At 40.8% G+C, this 21159-nt stretch overlaps 1 protein-coding gene across 2 annotated transcripts in view; it reads left to right on the top strand.

Annotated features, from left to right (window-relative positions):
* Positions 1-20435, top strand: part of LOC101741993 (ATP-citrate synthase) — a 62972-nt gene extending 42537 nt beyond the window's left edge. For both annotated transcript variants that reach the window (XM_038019691.2, XM_038019692.2), the window contains exons 7-23: positions 36-294; positions 1573-1785; positions 2094-2251; positions 3347-3509; positions 4428-4595; positions 5402-5525; positions 6242-6339; positions 7040-7138; positions 7782-7897; positions 8744-8884; positions 9720-9859; positions 10827-11065; positions 11915-12057; positions 13622-13784; positions 14379-14512; positions 14894-15100; positions 15830-20435. In XM_038019691.2, coding sequence (XP_037875619.2) covers positions 36-294; positions 1573-1785; positions 2094-2251; positions 3347-3509; positions 4428-4595; positions 5402-5525; positions 6242-6339; positions 7040-7138; positions 7782-7897; positions 8744-8884; positions 9720-9859; positions 10827-11065; positions 11915-12057; positions 13622-13784; positions 14379-14512; positions 14894-15100; positions 15830-15992 — 2728 coding nt within the window. In that variant the 3' untranslated portion in view covers positions 15993-20435. The remainder of the gene's footprint in view (positions 1-35; positions 295-1572; positions 1786-2093; positions 2252-3346; positions 3510-4427; positions 4596-5401; positions 5526-6241; positions 6340-7039; positions 7139-7781; positions 7898-8743; positions 8885-9719; positions 9860-10826; positions 11066-11914; positions 12058-13621; positions 13785-14378; positions 14513-14893; positions 15101-15829) is intronic.
* The last annotated feature ends 724 nt before the right edge of the window (positions 20436-21159 follow it).

A 21159-nucleotide genomic window follows, 5' to 3' on the forward strand; every position in this document is an offset into this window, starting at 1 on the left:
GTATACAATATATACATGGATCATCTCTTTCCCAGGACCCTGACGACGTTCATAGTGTCCCTATACCGGGTCTACATCGACTTGTACTTCACGTACATGGAGATCAATCCGCTGGTGGTCACCAACGAGAGGATATACCTGCTGGACCTGGCCGCGAAACTGGACCAGACCGCGGACTTCATCTGCGCGAAGAACTGGGGCGAGGTCACGTTCCCTCCGCCCTTCGGGAGGGACGCCTACCCTGAAGAGGCGCACATCGCCGACCTGGACGCCAAGAGCGGGGCCAGTCTGAAGGTGGAATACGGTTTATTGTATTAGTTCCTTGTTAGTCCAGCCCTGAGTGACTCGTATGCCCTGGGGTCAAGGTGTCTAATAGTGGTAACCAGGTTTACTGGTGGTAGAACCTCTTGTGAGTCCGCGCGGGTGGGTACCACCGCCCCGCCTATTTCTGTCGCGAAGCAGTAATGCATTTCGGTTTGAAGAATGGGGCAGCCGCTGTAACTATACTAAGACTTTAGAACTTGTATCTCAAGGTGGGTGGTGCATTTACGTTTTGGATGTCTATGGGCTGCGGTAACCACTTAACACCAGGTGGGCTGTGAGCTCGTCCAACCATCTAGCAATTAAAAAAAAATTACATCGAGAGCTATAGAAGATGTCTAATAGTGGTTAATCAGACTCCATAGACACTACATGAGTACTGTTTGTTCATAATCTGTGCGAAGTTAAACCAGTTAGTGCCGACGATGTGCGATAGAAGGCGTTCTGGAACTAATTGGAGTAATTTTGGCGCCTTGAAAGGGTCGTGCTCATGAGGTGACTGAAAATTGCGGGTAGGATGCTCGGAGCAGATAAATCTGTGTACCCTCTTTCTAGTCTTTGCTCGTACTACTGGAACTCGATGAGAGTATCAACAAATTTTTCGAATGCATTGTAACATTAAAACTAGATAACGGTTTAAGAAGAATCGTTAATTAAAAAAAACGGTGCGAGTGAAACTTCTTTCTCGATGTGTAGTATTGTGGTCTTCTTCATTTTTCATCCTTAAATTAAATTGCTCTTGTAATAAGGAATGCTGTGTATAAGAGATGCGACATCTTCAACATCTTATTAATATATATTTTAAAGAAAAAGAATTTTTTTTTTTAAAAAGCTTCATTAAAATATTGGACGCTACGCGTAGCGTTAAACGTTTGGAACCTTGTTGGAAGTCGCATTAGAAGTTTCATTTTAATAGTGTTTGTTTAAAATATCGATGAAAATTGATGATTAGATCTTCTGTTTGTACATTGCATTTCAACTATTATAGTCCGTCTTCTGAGGGTATGTAAAAAAAGATGATCAAAATAATTTTGAAACTTCAAAATTCAAACGATCTTAATTTGTTGTCGTTAAGTTCGCGACTTCTCAGTGAACGGACTGTAAGTAATGACCGTGTGCCGCTAGCCGGCTTTGGGCTTTGCATTTCAACTGTTATAGTCCGTCCTCTGAGAGTGTGTACAAAAAAATTGAAACGATCTCTCGGTGGCCGGACTATACTGGATCGTGTGGTATGATTTTTCCCCCTTGTAGTTGACGGTGTTGAACAAGTCTGGTCGCGTGTGGACGATGGTGGCGGGCGGCGGCGCCAGCGTGGTGTACACGGACACGGTGTGCGCGCTGGGCGGCGCCCACGACCTGGCCAACTACGGGGAGTACTCCGGCGCGCCCACGGAGACGCAGACCGCGGACTACGCGAAGACCATCTTCAGCCTCATGTGCCGCGAGAAGCATCCCGACGGGAAGGTGCGTACTAGCTTCCACACGAAACAAGCGACGTTATTAAGCAATAAATTTACGACGATATTACAACAATAAATTTTAAGTGTGAGACAGGAGTAGCCGTTGTCTGGTAAAAAAACTTATACTTTAGAACTCATGACTCTGTCTCTGTCATATTTCTTTTTTTTATGAACTAGACTAGCGTAGTAAGCTCTAAAGCGTTTACCGGTCACAAGAGTCCATGGACATCATCACTAAAATTCAGCCATCCGGGGTGAATCCGGGGGGTGGGGTATCGGTCCTTAAGCTCCAGCGTGTGTTCCCTCCTCCAGGTACTGATCGTGGGCGGCGGTATCGCCAACTTCACCAACGTGGCGGACACCTTCCGCGGGATCATCACCGCCATAGAGACGTACAAGGACGCCCTAAAGCAGTACAACGTCACCATCTTCGTGAGGAGAGGGGGACCGAACTACCAGGAGGGACTCAGGTGAGCGAACCTCTACCGATCCAACGTCTCAAGGTCTGGTGGGATTTGTGTGATGATTTCCATGGACAGTTTTTATGATTATTGCTTATTGGTTAGTGGGGCCCGTAGACATCTACAACGTAAATGCCGCCACCCACCTTGAGATATAAGTTCTAAGGTCTCAATATGGTTACAACGTTTGCCCCGCCCTTCACACCGAAACGCATTACTGCTTCACGGCAGAAATAGGCGTGGTGATGGGACGGGACCCGCGCGGACTCTCAAGACGTCCTACCACCAGTAAAAAAGGAACCAAAACATCGATGGTTACACATTGATTTTTTCCAGCCAAACATCGATGTATATCGATCATCCCTACGTCAATGTATGTTTGTATTTTATCCTGCAAGTATCGAGACGAGATCACATCTGACACACCTCTGCAATTTCGTTACGTGTGACGTCATAAGAGGCTAATATAAACGACAGTGATAAATGTATTCGTAGAATAGAAATGAACTTAAAGAGCGGAAGGTTAGCGTGATATGGACATGAGATGCATAGAGAGGAGATGCATGTGACTAGGAGATGTATGGAAACAGTAGTGCAAGATAGAGGAGGAAGAGGTCGACCGATGAAGACATGAATGGAGTGTGTGAATGACGATATGAGAGAAAGAGGAGTGAGTGTTGAGATGACGGCTGATAGAAGAGAATGGAAGAAAAATTCGCTGTGCCGACCCCACATAGTGGGATAAGGTGGCGGCAATGAAAAAAAAGAAGAATAGAACCGATCTATTAGCCACGTATTTATTTCACTTTTTGCATCCATATTATACTCATTAACGATAACATTTCACATAGAGTACACAAATTAAATAAAAACAATAACAACAACTTCAAAACAAAAAATCGAAAATACCCTAACCTGCAGCTGCAGCAGCTGGTTTGGATCCAGAGTGCTCAACATGCAGACATGTCCAAGGTTGCATTATTGGACAGTCCAGATCCATCCGCGAGGCAAACAGTCGCAGGTAGCTGTTGCGACTGACCCGCACGCGGCGAATCAAGCGATATTACATTATGAAGCCATATATCCCGTTCGGCTTGGTTACAGACAAATGCGCGAAGTGGGCCAACGCCTCCGCATCCCGCTGTACGTGTTCGGTCCGGAGACGAACATGACGTCCATAGTGGGCCTGGCGCTGGGACACTCGCCCATACCCAAGGAGCACCAGCTCGACTACGCGCCCAAGCAGCTGCCCAGGCCGCAGCCCGCGGTGAGTCCCGGTGACAACTTATATCAACAATACTACTTACTAAACTTAAATTTATACTAATATCGTCTTCTCGCATTAAAACTGTATAATCTCAAAACTTACTAATTTTACAGGAGAGTGCTTTAAAGGCTTTAACATGTGATATTTTTAATATTAATTATCTTTGCAACATTTATTTTCTATTTTAATTGGATTTTCTATAAAAGCGTATTTTGTTAGTTAGTTTTTAAAGTATTATTGGAACGAAGTTCGAACTGAAAAAAATGTGATAGTAAAACCATAAGAACAAATCCGTGGAATAAAACCGTTAAATGAGACGTGCGCAGGCGCGACAGTCGTATACACAAGCGAGTAGTGTATAATACCTTTCTCTTTCTCCCTCTTTCTTTTCGTTCTCTCATCCCTTCTCTCTCTATTTTGTAACTATTTCTATGTAATTTTATGTTGTCAAACAAAAATAAAGAGACATATTTTGTTATTTTAATTGATAATTTGAATTACGATTTTATTTTTATTTTACGTAATTTATTATTTCCTAAAATACTGAATTTCCTAAATACTTTCCTATACTTAAATAAAAACAAATCAGCAAAATTTAAGAGAAAAATCAAGAAAACCTACATAAAATTGAGCACGATTATTTTTTTTGCAAATTTTGTCGATTCTACATTAGCCGAAGGAACTTCGTTCCTACCTGGTGTCCCACGACACCACATTTGCTTTTTTATTTTTATAATTTTTTAGTTGAATTTCAATTTTTTCAATATTTTTTCTAAATATTGTATATATATCAAATTTCGAGTTAATCCGACGTTTTGAAGGGGTTTCAAAATCGTGTTCAAAGATTCCGTCACATACAAACATACATACGTCTCAAGCTAATAAAAGCGTATTAATAAGTTTTGTCGTCCTCCGCAGCCGGCTCCGAAACTGGACCTGCCTGACGTGACCCACAGCCTGCTCGACCTGATCTGCTCCCAGGCCCCGACCAAACTGGACCTAGGGCAGGGTGTCTCCACCTCAATGCCCCTCTTCAGCGACAGAACGAAGGCCATCATATGGGGCATGCAGAATAGGGCCATACAGGTCAGTGTTATTTTTTTTTAAACTATGGACTTTTAAATCAAATTTAAACGTTTCCCAGATTAATCTATACTAATATTATAAAGCGGAAGAGTTTGTTTGTTTGAACGCGCTAATATCTGGAACTACTGGTCTGATATGAAAAAATCTTTCAGTGTCAGATAGCCCATTTATCGAGGAAGGCTATAGGCTATATAGCATCACGGTAAGACCAATACAAGTGGAGCACCGATAAAGAATGTTTCAAAATAGGGGTTTAAATAGCTCCTTAATATTCTATAATTCAAAAATATCTTCACTTTCTACGTAAATGAAGTGGGCGTAAAATTTAGCGTTATGCCAAAGTAACTATTCCACGCGGACGAAGTCGCGGGCAAAAGCTTGTGTTAGATATTTAGTGGTGAGGTTTTAGGGGAAAGTCCCAAAAGCCACGCTCGGCTAATTTGCTTCTCATGTACTTGACTTCGTCACCAGCATCGCACGCTTAATCCTGAAGATTCTGGAAATAAAAATCAATTTGGAAAACTCACCTAGACCGGACATAGAATGTGGGTAGACCATCATTGTGCATAGCTGTGCGGCGAATGAGACACGTTCCATCTTGAGACGTGAGGTCTATAAATCTAAATCGTAAAATGCAACTCGCACTGGCCCCCTAGAACCGAAGATCGGGTTCAGTGGCGAGCTTTGGGAGAGGCCTATGTCCAGCAGTGGACTGCCGCAGGCTTATGATGATGATGACTGGCCCCCTATGGGAGTTTGTACGGTGATGTCCATGGACAACATTAACCCGTCCGTCTCGTTTCCAGGGCATGTTGGACTTCGACTACATCTGCCGGCGCTCGGAGCCCTCGGTCGTCGCCATCGTGTACCCGTTCACGGCGGACCACAAGCAGAAGTACTACTTCGGGAACAAGGAAGTCTTCATACCGGGTGAGCGGAGATGTCTGGGTAGTGGTACCTACCCGCGCGGGCTCAAAATACGCCCTGCCTGCCTTTAGTATAAAAAGCTGCCTGTTTTAACTCAAGTCGTAAAGTTGCTCACTTACAAATGACGTCATTTGAGGTCAAAACAATCGACGGATTAATTCGAAAGAAGATTAAATTTAACATGAAAAAATTGAGAATGTTTTTTTATCATATCGATTTTATTTACTTTACTAAAATAAAGATGGAATTAAAATCAAACAAAAAAGTTATTAATACAGGAATGTTTGTTGGATGTGGGTAACGAACCCACGACCCTCAATCTAGCAGTCAGGGATGGTAAATACTGCACCACGGAGTCAATGTCATTTGATAAAGCTTTTAAGCTTTTTTTATCTTTAAATTGAACAAAAGCTTTTTTGCTGATTATTTTCGTATAGATAATTTTGTTGAAAAAATTTCTATTATCCGAGCGAAGTCTGGGCGGTTTGTTAGTTAACAATAAACTTTATAAACAGAACGTCATTTAAAAGTAATATTGTCGGTTCGATTCTGAACGCGTATCTTTTAACGGTCGGGCAATAATATGCAAAGACTACCCACATATGACGTCATATGTTACATGATAACACGACGGCGAATGAATGGGGTTAGGTCTCCCGTTCGGAGCGCGCGTGCCCGCGTGTCGTGCGGCGACGTCACGAGTCTCGTTCTGATTCCAGTGTTCTCGGACATGGACGTGGCGATGCGCAAGCACCAGGAGGCGACGGTACTCGTCAACTTCGCTTCGCTTCGCTCGGCCTACGACAGCACCATGCAGGTACTGCGACATTAGTAGCGTTGTTCGAAACTAATCTGTGGCGGGACTTTTTGACGGAACGCAAGGATTAAAGTTGTGTGTTTTGTTTTATTTTGTCTATTTAGTGTTTCTTCAAGTTTAAATGTGTAATAACGTTGGTTTATTAAATGTTTAGTATCTGTGAATGCACACAAATGTGGGAAAATGAAACAAAGGCGCTGGACATCACTTCTCGGGATCCTCCAAAAAGTCCACTGAAAAAATCTCAGTAAATGACCACCATTTTACTGAGATTATATTTCATCCCATATTACATATCATTTTTCATCTAAATTTCTATTCTAAATATGAATATCATTCATTCACTAAAAAATAAGAATACAAATTAAAATAAGACATGACCTAAAGGCCTTAGTTACCAGGTCATAAAATCCCTTTAAAAAAATCCTAAGGCGATGCGACGTGGTCATCCGTGGTGAGGGATAAGCTAATAATAATCTATTAATGAAATACGTCACTGCGTCGCGCAATGGCGGCACGTGTTCGACTGGACCCTCGTGCTGGTTTCCTGGTTTCCCTGAGACCTAGGCTACCACGAGGGGGTTGGATCACACACGAGCCCCGAGTAAATCTGCAGTAACACCCCCCACCCCCCAACCCACCCTCCCCTCCGAATTAAATGAGTTATCAATCACGAGCACACTGTCGTCTCCGTCTCCAGGCCATGCAGCACCCTCAGATCAACACCGTGGTCATCATCGCGGAGGGCATCCCCGAGAACATGACGCGGAAGATCATCAAGCTCGCTGACGTCAGAGGGGTGAGTGCACTCGACTGTGTGTGATGTGTTTTTTTTATTTATTTTTTATTGCTTAGATAGATGGACGAGCTCACAGCCCACCTGATGTTAAGTGGTTACTGAAGCCCATAGACATCTACAACCTAAATACGCCACCCACCTTGAGATATAAGTCTCAAGTATAGTTACAACGGCTGCCCCGCCCTTCAAACCGAAACGCATTACTGCTTCACGGCAGGAATAGGCGGGGTGGTGGTACCTACCCGCGCGGACTCACAAGAGATCCTACCACCAGTAATGTATGTAAAAATGACGTCATCAGTTTGCCTCTCAATGAGGCCGTCAGCGCAAAAGTGGTCTCAGCTTACCATGGTTAGTACGGAGATAATGAGGTTCGAATTTACCTTTACAATACTATGTAGGCAAAAAAATACGCGCTAAAATGAGGTTTACAAAATCATCTGTTATCTACGGATGAAACTCGGGATGGGCAGATTTTACATCAAAAGTGTTATTACATAATTTAAATAAATTGCAATATATAAGCACGAATATAAATTGTGGGCTAGGTCACTTTTGCGCTGACGGCCTCATTCATATATAGTACAGTCGACGAGCCGACGGTGCAAAGGGTTAATATGTTAATATATTAATTGTTTTTCAGGTGAACATAATCGGGCCTGCCACTGTGGGAGGCATTAAACCCGGCTGCTTCAAGATCGGCAACACGGCTGGCATGATTGACAATATCATTGACAGCAAACTGTACCGGCCTGGGAGGTAAGTGACCTGCACTAGAGTCTTCTAAGCTAATACCGTACTGCGAACCTCATGCCTACTGTGAGGTCGTGAAAATAAAGTTGTGACTTCGACCTCATGTCGTATCGTGAGGTCCTCTTCCGACCCCTTATATTATATACAAAAGTTTAGTACTACAAAAATACTTTTTTTTTATTGCTCTTCTAGGCAAACGAGCATACGGCCCACCTGACGCCTCTTAGCGCCAAGTATAACGTTTTGTGTGCTGTGAATTTAGCATTGATTTTTATATTATTTTTCTAAGTTAAAGTATTTTATAGGGCCCTTTTAAAAACATCCTAAATATGTGAAAATAAATTTAACACTAAAAAAAAATGGTGTGCGTGAAAGAAGTGAAACTTCTTTTGTTGTTTTCTTCACCCTTAAATAAAATTTATCTTGTAATAGGGAATGCTGTGTATAAGAAAAACGACCTAAATTTCCCTTTCTCCACGGTCGATTTCGATTCTTGAGACGCTCTGTCTATTTTCTCACTCTCGCCCGTCCTAAATTGTATCTTTTCTCTCTAGCCGTAACGAATCTGTCGCGAGTTTTTATTTATTTTATTGCCCTTGTAGGCATACGAGCATACCGCCCACCTGATGGTGAGTGGTTACCGTCGCCCATGGACTTCAGCAATGCCAGGGGCAGAGCCAAGCTGCTGCCTACCGCTTGATACTCTCCACAAGCCTCTTTTAAAAAAAGATATGTCATAGCGCTCGGGAAACACCGTGGAGGGGAGCTCATTCCATAACCGGGAGTTACTCTCAACGCGCCTAAAGAAGTTTGACTTCGGAAATTCTTAATATTGTGCGTGTTCGTCCTCAGCGTGGCGTACGTGTCCCGCTCGGGAGGCATGAGCAACGAGCTGAACAACATCCTGTCGAAGGACGCGGACGGCGTGTGCGAGGGGGTCGCCATCGGGGGCGACCGCTACCCCGGGACCACCTTCATCGACCACTTGCTCAGGTACGGTCATCCTGGTATCGTACCTACCCTGCACATGCACACAAATATAATAGAATCGGTCAAAATGGTGGTCATTTACTGAGATTTTTTTCAGTGGACTTTTTGGGGAGGATCCCGAAAAGCTACGTCAAGTGGCTTTGTTTCATTTTCCCACATTTGTGCACTTTCACAGATACTAAACAGTATAATAGACCACTGTTATTATACATTTAAACCTGTAGAAACACTAACTAGACAAAATAAGACAAATCACACAACTTCACTCCTCGCGTTCCCGCCACTCACTTTATTCATAGACTACATACAATCAACCTGCGTTGATATTGACGTTTTATAAGTTTGACAACTGACAGGTTGCATGTTCTTCATACGAGTGACATTGACGTTCGATTCATGTAATGTCCTACTATGTAGCTAGCATAGAGGATAAAACTAAGAAGCACCATCTTGTTTATGGGGATAAGTTGAAAAAATTGTCCTGTAAACAGCAAGTTATTGTTGAAAGGCTCACCGAAATAATAATGTTAATTTTAAATGTACAGCGAAGCGGGCGGGTACATCTAGTACAATATATGTAAGCGCATATATGACATTTTAAATCGTCACAATTTTTCTACTATGGCCAGTGGTGCTTTCGAAGCAAGAGGGTGTTTTTAAAATCCTTCCATTTGCTACTGTGGCGCCACCTTAATTGGTTCCCTTTTAGCGTATACTTTATAATACACTGAGATGGTACTTCTTAATTCAACCCCCCATACTACGCGTTGCGACCCGCGTATATACAGAGTCATCCCTGGTAAATAATGAGTTCTGTCACATTAATATTTCTCATTAGGTTCGAAGCGGACCCGCAAGTGAAGATGCTGGTGCTGCTTGGAGAAGTGGGGGGAGTCGAGGAGTACCACGTCTGCAAGGCCATCAGGGACGGAATCATCAAGAAGCCCCTCGTGGCCTGGTGCATAGGAACTTGCTCCGGTCAGTCCGTCATTGTGTTGCCTATTTCATTATCATAGTATATAATTGAGCCTCATTAATATCATTGACCCTCAACACACACACGCACGCACACAAACTAACACATCTTTGGCGCCTTTAAACCTGTAGACTCATTGTTCTCTGATCAATTAGATCAAATGATATGTGGCTATGACAAATTTCAAACTGACAGATGCCTGAATTGTGCTAACGACATTTTCAAGATAAACTTTTGGTTAATCTTTCATCAAGAAGTAAAAAAGTCATCAAATAGCAGAAACGAATATCAAAACAACTAGTAATATCGAGAACGTTCGAGACGTGTAACGCCATCTGTTTTTGAACAGCGAAAACGTATATCGAAACGACTAGTACTATCGGAAATGTTCTCGATTATTGTAGACATAACGTTTCATAGTTAAATGGAGGTAGTATGATTGAAAGTCTACCTTAAGCGTTCTAATTAGATTTAGTTTTTTTTTTTTTTTTTTTTATTGCTTAGATGGGTGGACGAGCTCACAGCCCACCTGGTGTTAAGTGGTTATTGGAGCCTATAGACATCTACAACGTAAAGACTCCACCCACCTTGAGATATAAGCTCTAAGGTTCCAACTCTTAATATAGTTACAACAGCTGCCCCACCCTTCAAACCGAAATGCATTCCTACCTATTGCATATGCATTGCTATCCTACCCGCGCGGACTCACAAGACGTCCTACAACCAGTAATTACGCTTGATTACGAATTACGTTTGATTTTTATTACACGATGTTATTCCTTCACCGTGGAAGTCAATCGTGAACATTTGTTGAGTACGTATTTCATTAGGAAAATCGGTACTCGCCTGAGATTCGAACACCGGTGCATTGCTACACACGAATGCACCGGACGTCTTATCCTTTACGCCATGACGACTTCAATATTTCGACTCCAAGTGATAGTATATTGACGGGTCCTTAATCCGCAGACATGTTCACGTCTGAGGTCCAGTTCGGACACGCGGGCTCGCTGGCCGGCTCCGCCGTTGAGAAGGCTGCGGTCAAGAATGAGGCTCTGAAGGTCTACGGAGCCACCGTCCCAGACTCCTTCGACGGCCTAGGGGCTGCCGTGGGCGAGGTCTACCGCAGGCTGGTCGACGAGGGCAAGATCATCGTCAAGGAGGAGGTGGAACCGCCCAAGGTCCCCATGGACTACGATTGGGCTCGGGTCAGTTGGAACCTCCAGTTTATTTGTCCAGTTTTTTTTATTTATTGCTTAGATGGGTGGACAATCTCACAGCCCACCTGGTGTTAAGTTCTAAGGTCTCAAGTATAGTTACAACGGCTACCCCGCCCTTCAAACCGAAACGCATTATTGCTTCACGGCAAAAATAGGCGGGATGGTGGTACCTACCCGTGCGGACTCATAAGAGGTCCTGCAGATAGGTGTGCAAAAAAAATTTATTCAACACAAATGAAAGTACATACTTGTTGAACGTCAAAAGAACTACCGCCAATTCACAAGAACTAGCCTCCGTCCTGAGAAGAACTGGTAAGAAACTCAGCGGGCATGTCTTGTTTTTAATATTAGATTTATATTTTATTTTTATTTTATATTTTATTTTAATATTCATTTTTACAATGAGTATTATAACGTAACAATTATTGCAATATTGAAATGCCCGGAGCGAGCAACTCATTCCCACTTTGTGCAATCTTCTAGATCAGTGATTCTCAACCTTCTTTTTGTTGCGGCACATATTTAACGATTTCAAAATTTGGCGGCACACAAAAAAAAAGATAATAATTATTTACTTACTACAACACACTGCATAAATAGTTTATCAAAAAATTTTAATATACGAAATAAACTAAAATATACTATAATTTTTTTCTTGTGGATTTAAATATATATTCATGTTTAAAATATTTTTCTTTTACAATTTAAAAACTTTTGAAATTTGGCGGCACACAAAAGTACCGCGGAACAGTGGTTGAGAATCACTGTTCTAGATAATTTTTATTGACTTTATAGTATAGTATAGCTTTACATGACGTATTTGAATGTGAATTACAGAAGTTGGGTATAATCCGGAAGCCGGCCGCCTTCATCAGCACGATATGCGACGAGCGAGGCCAGGAGCTGAGCTACTGCGGGGTGCCCATCTCCCAGGTGCTGGAGAGGCAGCTCGGGGTCGGCGGCACCATCAGCCTGCTGTGGTGAGACCCCTCGCGCAGTGCTGGGCCCAACTGTTTAACTACTTCCATTGTCCTATGTGCAGTGTGTCTGTGACCATTGACGCTCGCAACCCGCCTCAATAGTTTCTTCCCACTCGGTGTTAAGTGGTTATCGGAGCCCATAGACATCTACATCTACTGCCTTGAGACATGAATTCTAAGGTCTCGGTATAGTTACAACGGCTGCCTCACCCTTCAAACCGAAATGCATTACTGCTTCACAGCAGAATTAGGCAGAGTGGTGATACCTACCCGTGCGGACTCTCAAGAGGTCCTACCACCAGTAATTACGCAAATTAAAATTTTGCGAGTTTGATTTTTATTGCACGATGTTATTCCTTCACCGTCAAAGTCAATCGTGAACAATAGTTAAGTACGTATTTCATTAGAAAAATTGGTGGGTACCAGCGGGATTCGAACACCGGTGCATTGCTCAACACGAATGCACCGGACGTCTTATCCTTTAGGCCACGACGACTTGCTTGCAATGCAACTCAATAGTTTCTTCCCACCTCGTGTTAAGTGGTTACCGGAGCCCATAGACATCTACAACGTGTACACTGCCTTGAGACACGAGGTCTAAAGTTTCAATTTTTACAATACATCGGCAGCACACGAAACACATTACTGCCACCCATACGGTTTATCACGATAAAAAGCATAAAAACGCACCCTGTAAGCCCTGTAATTTACTCCACAGATACAGCCCACTTACGTCCCGGTCTTATCCACGTCGACTTCATAATTAAATTATTACGAGTTATTACGAAAACCGCAAAAACTACACTAATGTGCACAATGTACAACCCTAATGTGTTTAATTCTCGAACATTCTCCCAACCACGAATTTTATTAGGAAAAACAAAACTGATAATTCAATACAAACAATAATATGTATTATTCAATATATCTCGTAATGTAATCATCGTAGACGCTTTATTCGCATAACAAAACGCAATCGTTATTATGAATTGAGAATTAATTTTAATCTCACCGTAAACATATTTATAATGTTGCATGTGTTGATAATTATAAAAGCGTATGAATGATAAGCGAATAGGGTACGAGCTACAGAATTTACTTAGAAAATATAAAGTGGAACTTGCGTCAGAAATGTCCTCTGAATGAGACTTACGGAGAAGACTCTGTGGTTGGCTGAGAAACTGGCATCAAATAGACGATGTAGCCCACTGAGGTTCTCGCCGGATCTTCTCAGTGGGTCACGTTTCTGATTCGGTTGTAGATTCTGCGAATCACTGCTCTTGCTAGGGCTCGTGTTAGCAAATTCTCTGAGGTTGAGCCCGTGAGCTCACCTACCCGTCCGGGCGTATCTGGAATAGCCCCTTACGCTACCAACGAATAGGTAAGATAAAAACAGAATGACAATATGTGACCGGATAGCTGTCCTTGTGAGCCCGCACTCGTGGGTACCTTAACACCAAAAGGGTCGTGACAGATATCAATAAGTTATCGTTTACTAGTAATGTATATCATACCAGAAACGCGTCTCTGAAGTTGCTTGTATAGTGCTCGTGTCCCGCGGCAGGTTCCAGCGCGAGCTGCCGGAGTGGGCGAGCCGGTTCTTCGAGCTGGTGCTGATAGTGACCGCGGACCACGGGCCCGCAGTGTCCGGCGCGCACAACACCATGGTCACGGCGCGCGCCGGCAAGGACCTCATCTCCTCCGTCGTCAGCGGCCTGCTCACCATCGTTAGTACTTTAAAATTCTCAATTCACTTCTTCCGCTTCGCTATTTCGCTTCGAGTAGTTCCGGTTACTGACTGCGTGCCATCTCGACAACGCTTTTATAGTCGATACCACATCCCTAGAATTATCGAGAACATTCCTCACAAGTCGAGTATTTTCGATGTTTGTTTTCGCTATTTGATAATAGATGGTGTTGTAATTCTCGAGCGTTCTAGATGTTACTAGATCCTTTGACATTCGCTTCGGCTATTCGGCGATAGATGGCGTTACCCTTACCGGCGTAACAATACTTAAAACAGAAAACGCAATTACATAAGCCTTTTATTGTTTACTAGCGACCTGCCCTCGCTTCGCTTCGGAAACTGTAATTTATTATTGAATTCTCCACTATTTAATGGATGTTATTATACATATAAACCTTCCACTTCAATCACCCTATCTATTAAAAAGAAACCGCATCAAAATCCGTTGCGTAGAGATTTAAGCATACATAGGGACAGAGAAAGCGACTTTGTTTTATGCTATGTAGTGATTCATTCTGAAGTATTCCATATCGTTATATTATTATGTATCTACATGATTGTCTGTGTGTCTCAGGGCGACCGGTTCGGTGGGGCCTTGGACCGCGCCGCGGCCGACTTCTGCGCCGCCTACGACAAGGGACAGCACCCCCAGGAGTTCGTCAACGAGAAGAGGGCTAAGGGAGAGCTGATCATGGGCATTGGACACAGGTGACTGACTCCCTCCAGCATTGCTCGTTCCAGATCGCGTACTCTTTACTGGTGGTAGGAGCTCTTGTGAGTCCGCGCGGGTAGGTACCACCGCCTCGCCTATTTCTGCCGTGAAGCAGTAACGCGGTTTCGTTTGAAGGGCGGGGCAGCCGTTGTAATTATACTGCGATCTTAGATCTTATATCTCAAGGTGGGTGGCGCATTTACGTTGTAGATGTCTATGGGCTCCAGTAATCACTTAATACCAATGGGCTGTGAGCTCATCTGCCCATCTAAGCAATATAAAAATAAAAAATAAAATAAAATGAACAGTTTTATTTCTTATCAAAAATATCGATGTTTTGCTAATATCGATCATCCCTAGTTCTGTCTCGGTTGCAGGGTAAAGTCGATAAACAACCCGGACTCCCGCGTGCGCGAGCTGAAGGCGTACGTGACGGCGCGCTGGCCCGCGTGGCCGGTCACCCGGTACGCGCTCGACGTGGAGGCCATCACCACCAGGAAGAAGCCGAACCTCATCTTGAACGTGGACGGCATCGTGGCCGCTGCCATGGTCGACCTGTTCCGGCACTGCCAGCTCTTCACGCAGTAAGTACTCGACGATTCCCCCCAACCCCCCGCCTTATCTGCAGTAGTCGAGATTACGACTGTAATCTATATATGTATTAATATGTGAAGCAAAAACTTTGTACTCCTTTTTACGCAAAATGCGGACGGAGGAGTATGAGATATCTCACACTTATAGAGAATAATAGATAAGAATATATTAAATCAATAAAAAAAAACATTACACACACTATCATACATTTGACACAACACATACATATATATATGTTTATACTCTTTGTTTATTGTCAATTGTCAAACGTTTGTTATTGCCTAAGTCTGTGGTCAAATTGCGAATCGGTTATTAATGTTTGTCTTTAATGATACTAGTGGTCCCCCAATCGTCGAAATAATTGAATTTATAACTTAATAATAATTGAATTTATAATAATTGAATTTTATTGACTATAATTAATTGAAATTATAAGTTTGTACATTATTATGATTCTATTGTCAAAGACTATTATACTTCTATAATCACAGATTTCGCCAAGACTACATAAAGTGTAAATGGCAAATATTAATAAAGACATACAATATTAATTAGGTTTTTAGGGATTTTATAACCTGGTAACTAAGACTTTTAGGTCATGTCTTATTTTAATTTATATTATTAATTTTATGGAAAATGATGCTGCTTCATGTATTAATTTAAATATTGTTGTCCATGTGTGACCTCTATATTGATGTTTTTGTTTTTGTCAATTTCAGAGATGAAGGCAATAATTATATTCAGATGGGCTCAATCAACGCTCTGTTCGTCCTGGGTCGCACGATAGGTCTGGTCGGACATTACTTGGACCAGAAGAGGATGAAGCAGCCTCTGTACCGTCATCCGTGGGACGACATCACCTACATGTCGCCTCTGAACTAAACGAGCCGGTTGTATTTTGTGTTTCAAACGTAGAAGTAATGTTGAATGATTTGCACGAGAACATCGACCTATAAGTACAACTGTGACGTCACAGCGTCAGACTTCGAGCCCGCAATGGAATGTAAATTTTTGTTTATGTGTTGTAATACTAGTTTATTCTTTCGGCCTCGGTCGAGACCGCGTTGTATGTGCGCGTAATGAATGACAACAGCAGAATCGTTGTAGCACCATGATTTGAATCAATTTTGATATGATTTTTTTTTTTATTATATTATGTCTAAGAATAATAGTCTAAATTCCATGGAAAATACAAGAATATTGAAATAAATTTGCGTAGGAAGCGATATTTGCTCAAAGCGGTTCGGACCAGGCCTCTAGTGTCGAAAAAATCTCTTGGTTGTGTTCAGAATAATGTCTGGTAAATACATCATGTTGTTCCCTAATATGTCACAGATACTTAACTGTAGTAGTGCCTAGTATATCACCGATACGCAACTGTGATTTATCCTAATATTTCACAGGTACGTAACTGTGATTTACCCTAATATGTCACAGATACTTAACTCTGATATAAATCAGTATAAACTGGTATATCACTGATAAGTAACTGTGATTTACTCTAATATTTCACAGGTACGTAACTGTGATTTGTCCTAATATATCACAGATACTTTGATTTATACTAGTACATCACAGGTACGTGACTGTGACTCGCACTAATATTTAACTACAACGCACACTAATATTCCATAGATATTTAACAATACCTTACCTAGTATTTCACAGTTACTGATTAATATCTTCACGATATCCACTAATCTGTACTCTGATACAATTTCCCTCGCGGAATCCTCGTCGTTCAGTTTGAGTGTGAGGTTGCCGCTGTCGATCCCAGGGTGTGAACAGAGATGAGTAGTGTCAATAGGAAATCAATTTGTTCAACGTTATTTCTATGAATTTCGAAGTGACGCGCGCGATCAGAGCGAATGTAATACCATTGTAGTACAGGGGTACAGGGGGGAACACTTTTTATTCCAGTGGGCTTAGTGCGAGCTTTTTAACGTTCTCGCTAGCGTTAAAGTTAACTCAATTTTGTATAGAGTTGGAACAGCGCCCCTAGCGGCATACGTAGGCAAACGATCCAACTCCATACAAATACGGGGCTAACTTTTACGCCATCGAGAACGTTAAAAAAACTCGCACTAAGCTTACAGAGCTGGTATGGTGTGGCTAGTTTTTTTTTTTTTTTTTTCGTAACCACAGTTTTGATATCCGTTTGCTTAAACGGTGACCCGATATCGAAGCGAGATTATCCGCCGTATTTCTCCGAGCAGGTACCACCGTCAGAGAGAAACGTAATATTTATGCATAATATTCAAGGAAAATAATTTTTCATTTCTCAATCTCGGACTAGACTAAAATTTTAATGAATTATCTAAAATACTTCTAGATTAAAGATTATAGAATATATTATAAAATTTTCTCAAAATTTATAATATATTCTATAATAATTATTATATCATATTAGTATTATTGTATCATATTAGTACATTTGTATATTATTGAACATAATACGTAGGTATCTCGCGCCCGGTCAATTCGTGTATGTACAGGGTACTCTAAAATCCCGTCCGAAATTAAACTTTAGCCGGGACTTCCCCGGTAATTGACCGCAGCGTCAGCTGTTTTTAATGCTTGAGCAAAATTCGAAATATCTGATCTTCGATTTTGAAAACGTCTCATTACGCCTTATGTACAGACATCCTTGCCCACGCCTCGCCTCGCTCTGGTCGCGCTAGTTTGACAGTCACAAACTTCACGCGTCATTTTGACAGCCGCGGTTGTCAAATCGAAAAGAATCTGTCATTCCATGTTTTTTTTTTATTCAATTTGTTTTTGTATCTTCGTGTTGCTTCATCGTACAAATGTTTTTTTTTTTAATATTTTTTTAGAAGGGACATTGTTGTTTGTGCTTTGTGAGCTATCGGATCGCGCGTTTGATTCTCTGTGTCTATGAATAAGTACGCTTCGTGTGTTGTTAGACAAAATTTACTCTAAATCTCTAAATTATTTATAGAAAATTGTAACGTAATTTTTATTTCTGTACTAGGGTATAAAGAGATCATAGTAATAATGACCTTGAGACGTGAGGTCGATTTGTATTGGGACGCTTTTCAGCAGACACAGGCACTTGCGCCTTTATGTAATAGTAACTTTCTTCAACACTTTGATTGCGGTGTAGGTCACCGGTGTCCTACGCGGCGCAGTGAAGTAATTATGTCGGTTTCTGTTACTAAGGGACCTGGGTTTGCTATTGTATCGGTCATGAGTTCGTGACGCGTGTGCTAATTGTCAAGACATTCATAGATTCCATCACTTAGAGATATATAGTAACCCCCCCTATAACGCGGTATATTGGTTCCGTGTTATATGGGTATTACCGTACAACGCGGTTTTACTACCTCGTATAACGCGTTACGTGTAAAGGATTGATCGCGTTAAACTTTTAATCGTTTTTTTTTTAATACACAAATTTAATAAAATAATTTATTTTTGTAATAACACAATTGAGACATGTGCAAAGGTACGCGAAGTAATAATATAAACTGTACAAATGATTATTAATTTCACAGTACAGAAATATGAATGTCGGAAATCCCCGCGTTATATAGGGTAATGCTCGTGTTATACGGGGGACTTAATTCGCGTAATATGAAAACGCGTTATAAAAGTACCGCGTTATAGAAAGGATTGCAGTATATAAAAATAGATACATCGCACCTTTAGAATTGGCTCAATTGTGTGGCTTATTGTGGCTTAATCCAAAATTCTTGTTTTCTGATACAAGCCAAAAAGGTAATTGAGGAATTTTAATTTATCAATTTGATTTTATGACTAAACTTTAAGGTATGCGTTTGATTTTAAAGAGACGGAAAGTGTACTTTGTCCTTTTGCTAACTAAAATTTAAATTTCACATTTTTTAATTATGTAAAAAAAAAAAAAAAAAAACTGACCGAGCACACGTTTATAAGTTTTTCAAAGCATAAAACTGATGTCACTTTGATTCTAAAGGTGCGATATATCAAGCTAACAAAATTCACTCTTTTTTTTTTCATTCACCCTACCACCCTAACCGCTAACAACAAATATATTATGTCTAAGACGTCTTGTTACGGTGTAATAATATGAAAGAGAATTTGTTTAATTTCAATATTGGAGGGAATTCACAAATACATTAATACAATACAATATTATATATCGAGGGGCTATTTATTTTAAGCGACATTTCGCTTATTGTGCGCGCGGAACTAGTTGGCCACGCCTTAGGTATGTGAGGGGTAGGACGGAGGGCGGGGGCGCTTGCTGTCATTACTGATGAGAGATTTGATATTGTGATGGACGAAATCATTATAATCTTACAAGATGATTCTGAATCAAGTGATTCAGAAGATATGTCAGAGTAATTATATATACTTAATTTGTTTTTGGTTTATTTTACTATTAATTACAATATAATTAGGTACACTATAAAGGTTAAGGTACACTATAAAGTTCTAAAAGTTCGATTGTTTTTTATTTATTATAGCTGACCCGGCAGACTTTGTAGTGCCTCAATCGATAAATAAAAGAAATAAACTTTTGTATAAAATAAACAAAAGGAATCCGTCCGACGGGGGACATATCAAACGGAAAACAAAATTGTTATTTTTATTAAATTCCGAGCATTTTCGTATTTAACTACCTTTTAAACCTTCTCTGGACTTCCACAAATAATTCAAGACCAAAATTAGCCAAATCGGTCCAGCCGTTCTCGACTTTTAGCGAGACTAACGAACAGCAATTCATTTTTATGTTAATAGATTTCATTTATTTATTTATTTATTTATTTATTTATTTTATTTAGTCATCACTGTCTAATCTCATATGCGTTACGAGTAGTAGGTAACCCGCCCCCTCACCCCTAAGGCGTGGCCAACTAGTTCCGCGCGCACTATATATAATACGCGACATTTATCTTTGTAATTAAAGGTCCGTTTTATTTGGTATCAGCATCAACAGTTCGATGTTTTTAATTGGACTTCAATTAAGTTTACTCCATTCAAAAAAATAGCTGAAGAAGTTTTCTTGTTATGCATGATATTTTTTCCAAATTTTAAACTTTAAATTGGCTCTCTCCTGTAAAGTTGCAAATATATCTCTTAAACCAAATAGATTTACACCCCTCGATATAATAAGTAATTATTGGAGACAAAATTTTGACGGTAAAAATGTTTTTTGTTTGTTTGTTTGTATATGATTTTATAAAATATATATTATTTAAGTTAAGTTTTATTTTATTCTTAAGCGTTCGGGACTCGGTGTCACAGATTATAATTATAAGTGCTAATGACAAAATAAAATGTTATAATGCGAAATAAATAAATAAATAATTTATGTTTTTTTTTTTATGTGTTTTCATTTTTGCTTTGTGTTTTTCTTTCTACCTATTTACTGGTGGCCTAAGAGGTTATTGCAGCTACGCCTGGACGGGTAGGTGAGCTCATGGGCTCAACCTGAGAGTATTTGCTAACACTAGCCCTAGCAAGAGCAGTGCTTCGCAGAATCTACCACTAGATTGCAATCGCGACCCACAAAGTTTCTCCTCACAGTTTTGTAATATTGTATGTATACAATGTATCAGGGCTCTGAAACTGCGATACTTTAAGATAAATATTTTTTTGTATGGAAACTTGCGACATCTTGTAGCGGATGCCCCTAAACTTATATGTTGTTAAAGGTTAAGACATTTAATTATTGTACAACTAAACACAAAAATAAAAAAAGTAAAAAAACATACAAGTCTTTATTTGTTATAGATAAATTGATTAAATTTTGTCAATTTGTAGTTTCTGAAAATTTACAATATCCTTCATTAAAAATAAAATTTAGGATAGGTAATATGTCACTGTCTACAGGAGCAATAGGGAACTAATCGAAGCAAAGCCATCTAGTGGCCGACGTCCGTAAACATTTTTGTTGAGGGCTCGAGTGGCTTATCTATAACTTGTTTATATGAATTATCTATGCAATGGATAGCTTGGAGCTACTAGCGCGGTCCCCTCGTGTGGTGACCACCGGGGTATTGATCTATGTGTACTTGGAAAAAAGACCAATATAGTCTCAAGA

The sequence above is a fragment of the Bombyx mori genome, chromosome 24 (assembly GCF_030269925.1).
Source record: "Bombyx mori chromosome 24, ASM3026992v2".
In the NCBI taxonomy this organism is placed as follows: Eukaryota; Metazoa; Arthropoda; class Insecta; order Lepidoptera; family Bombycidae; genus Bombyx; species Bombyx mori.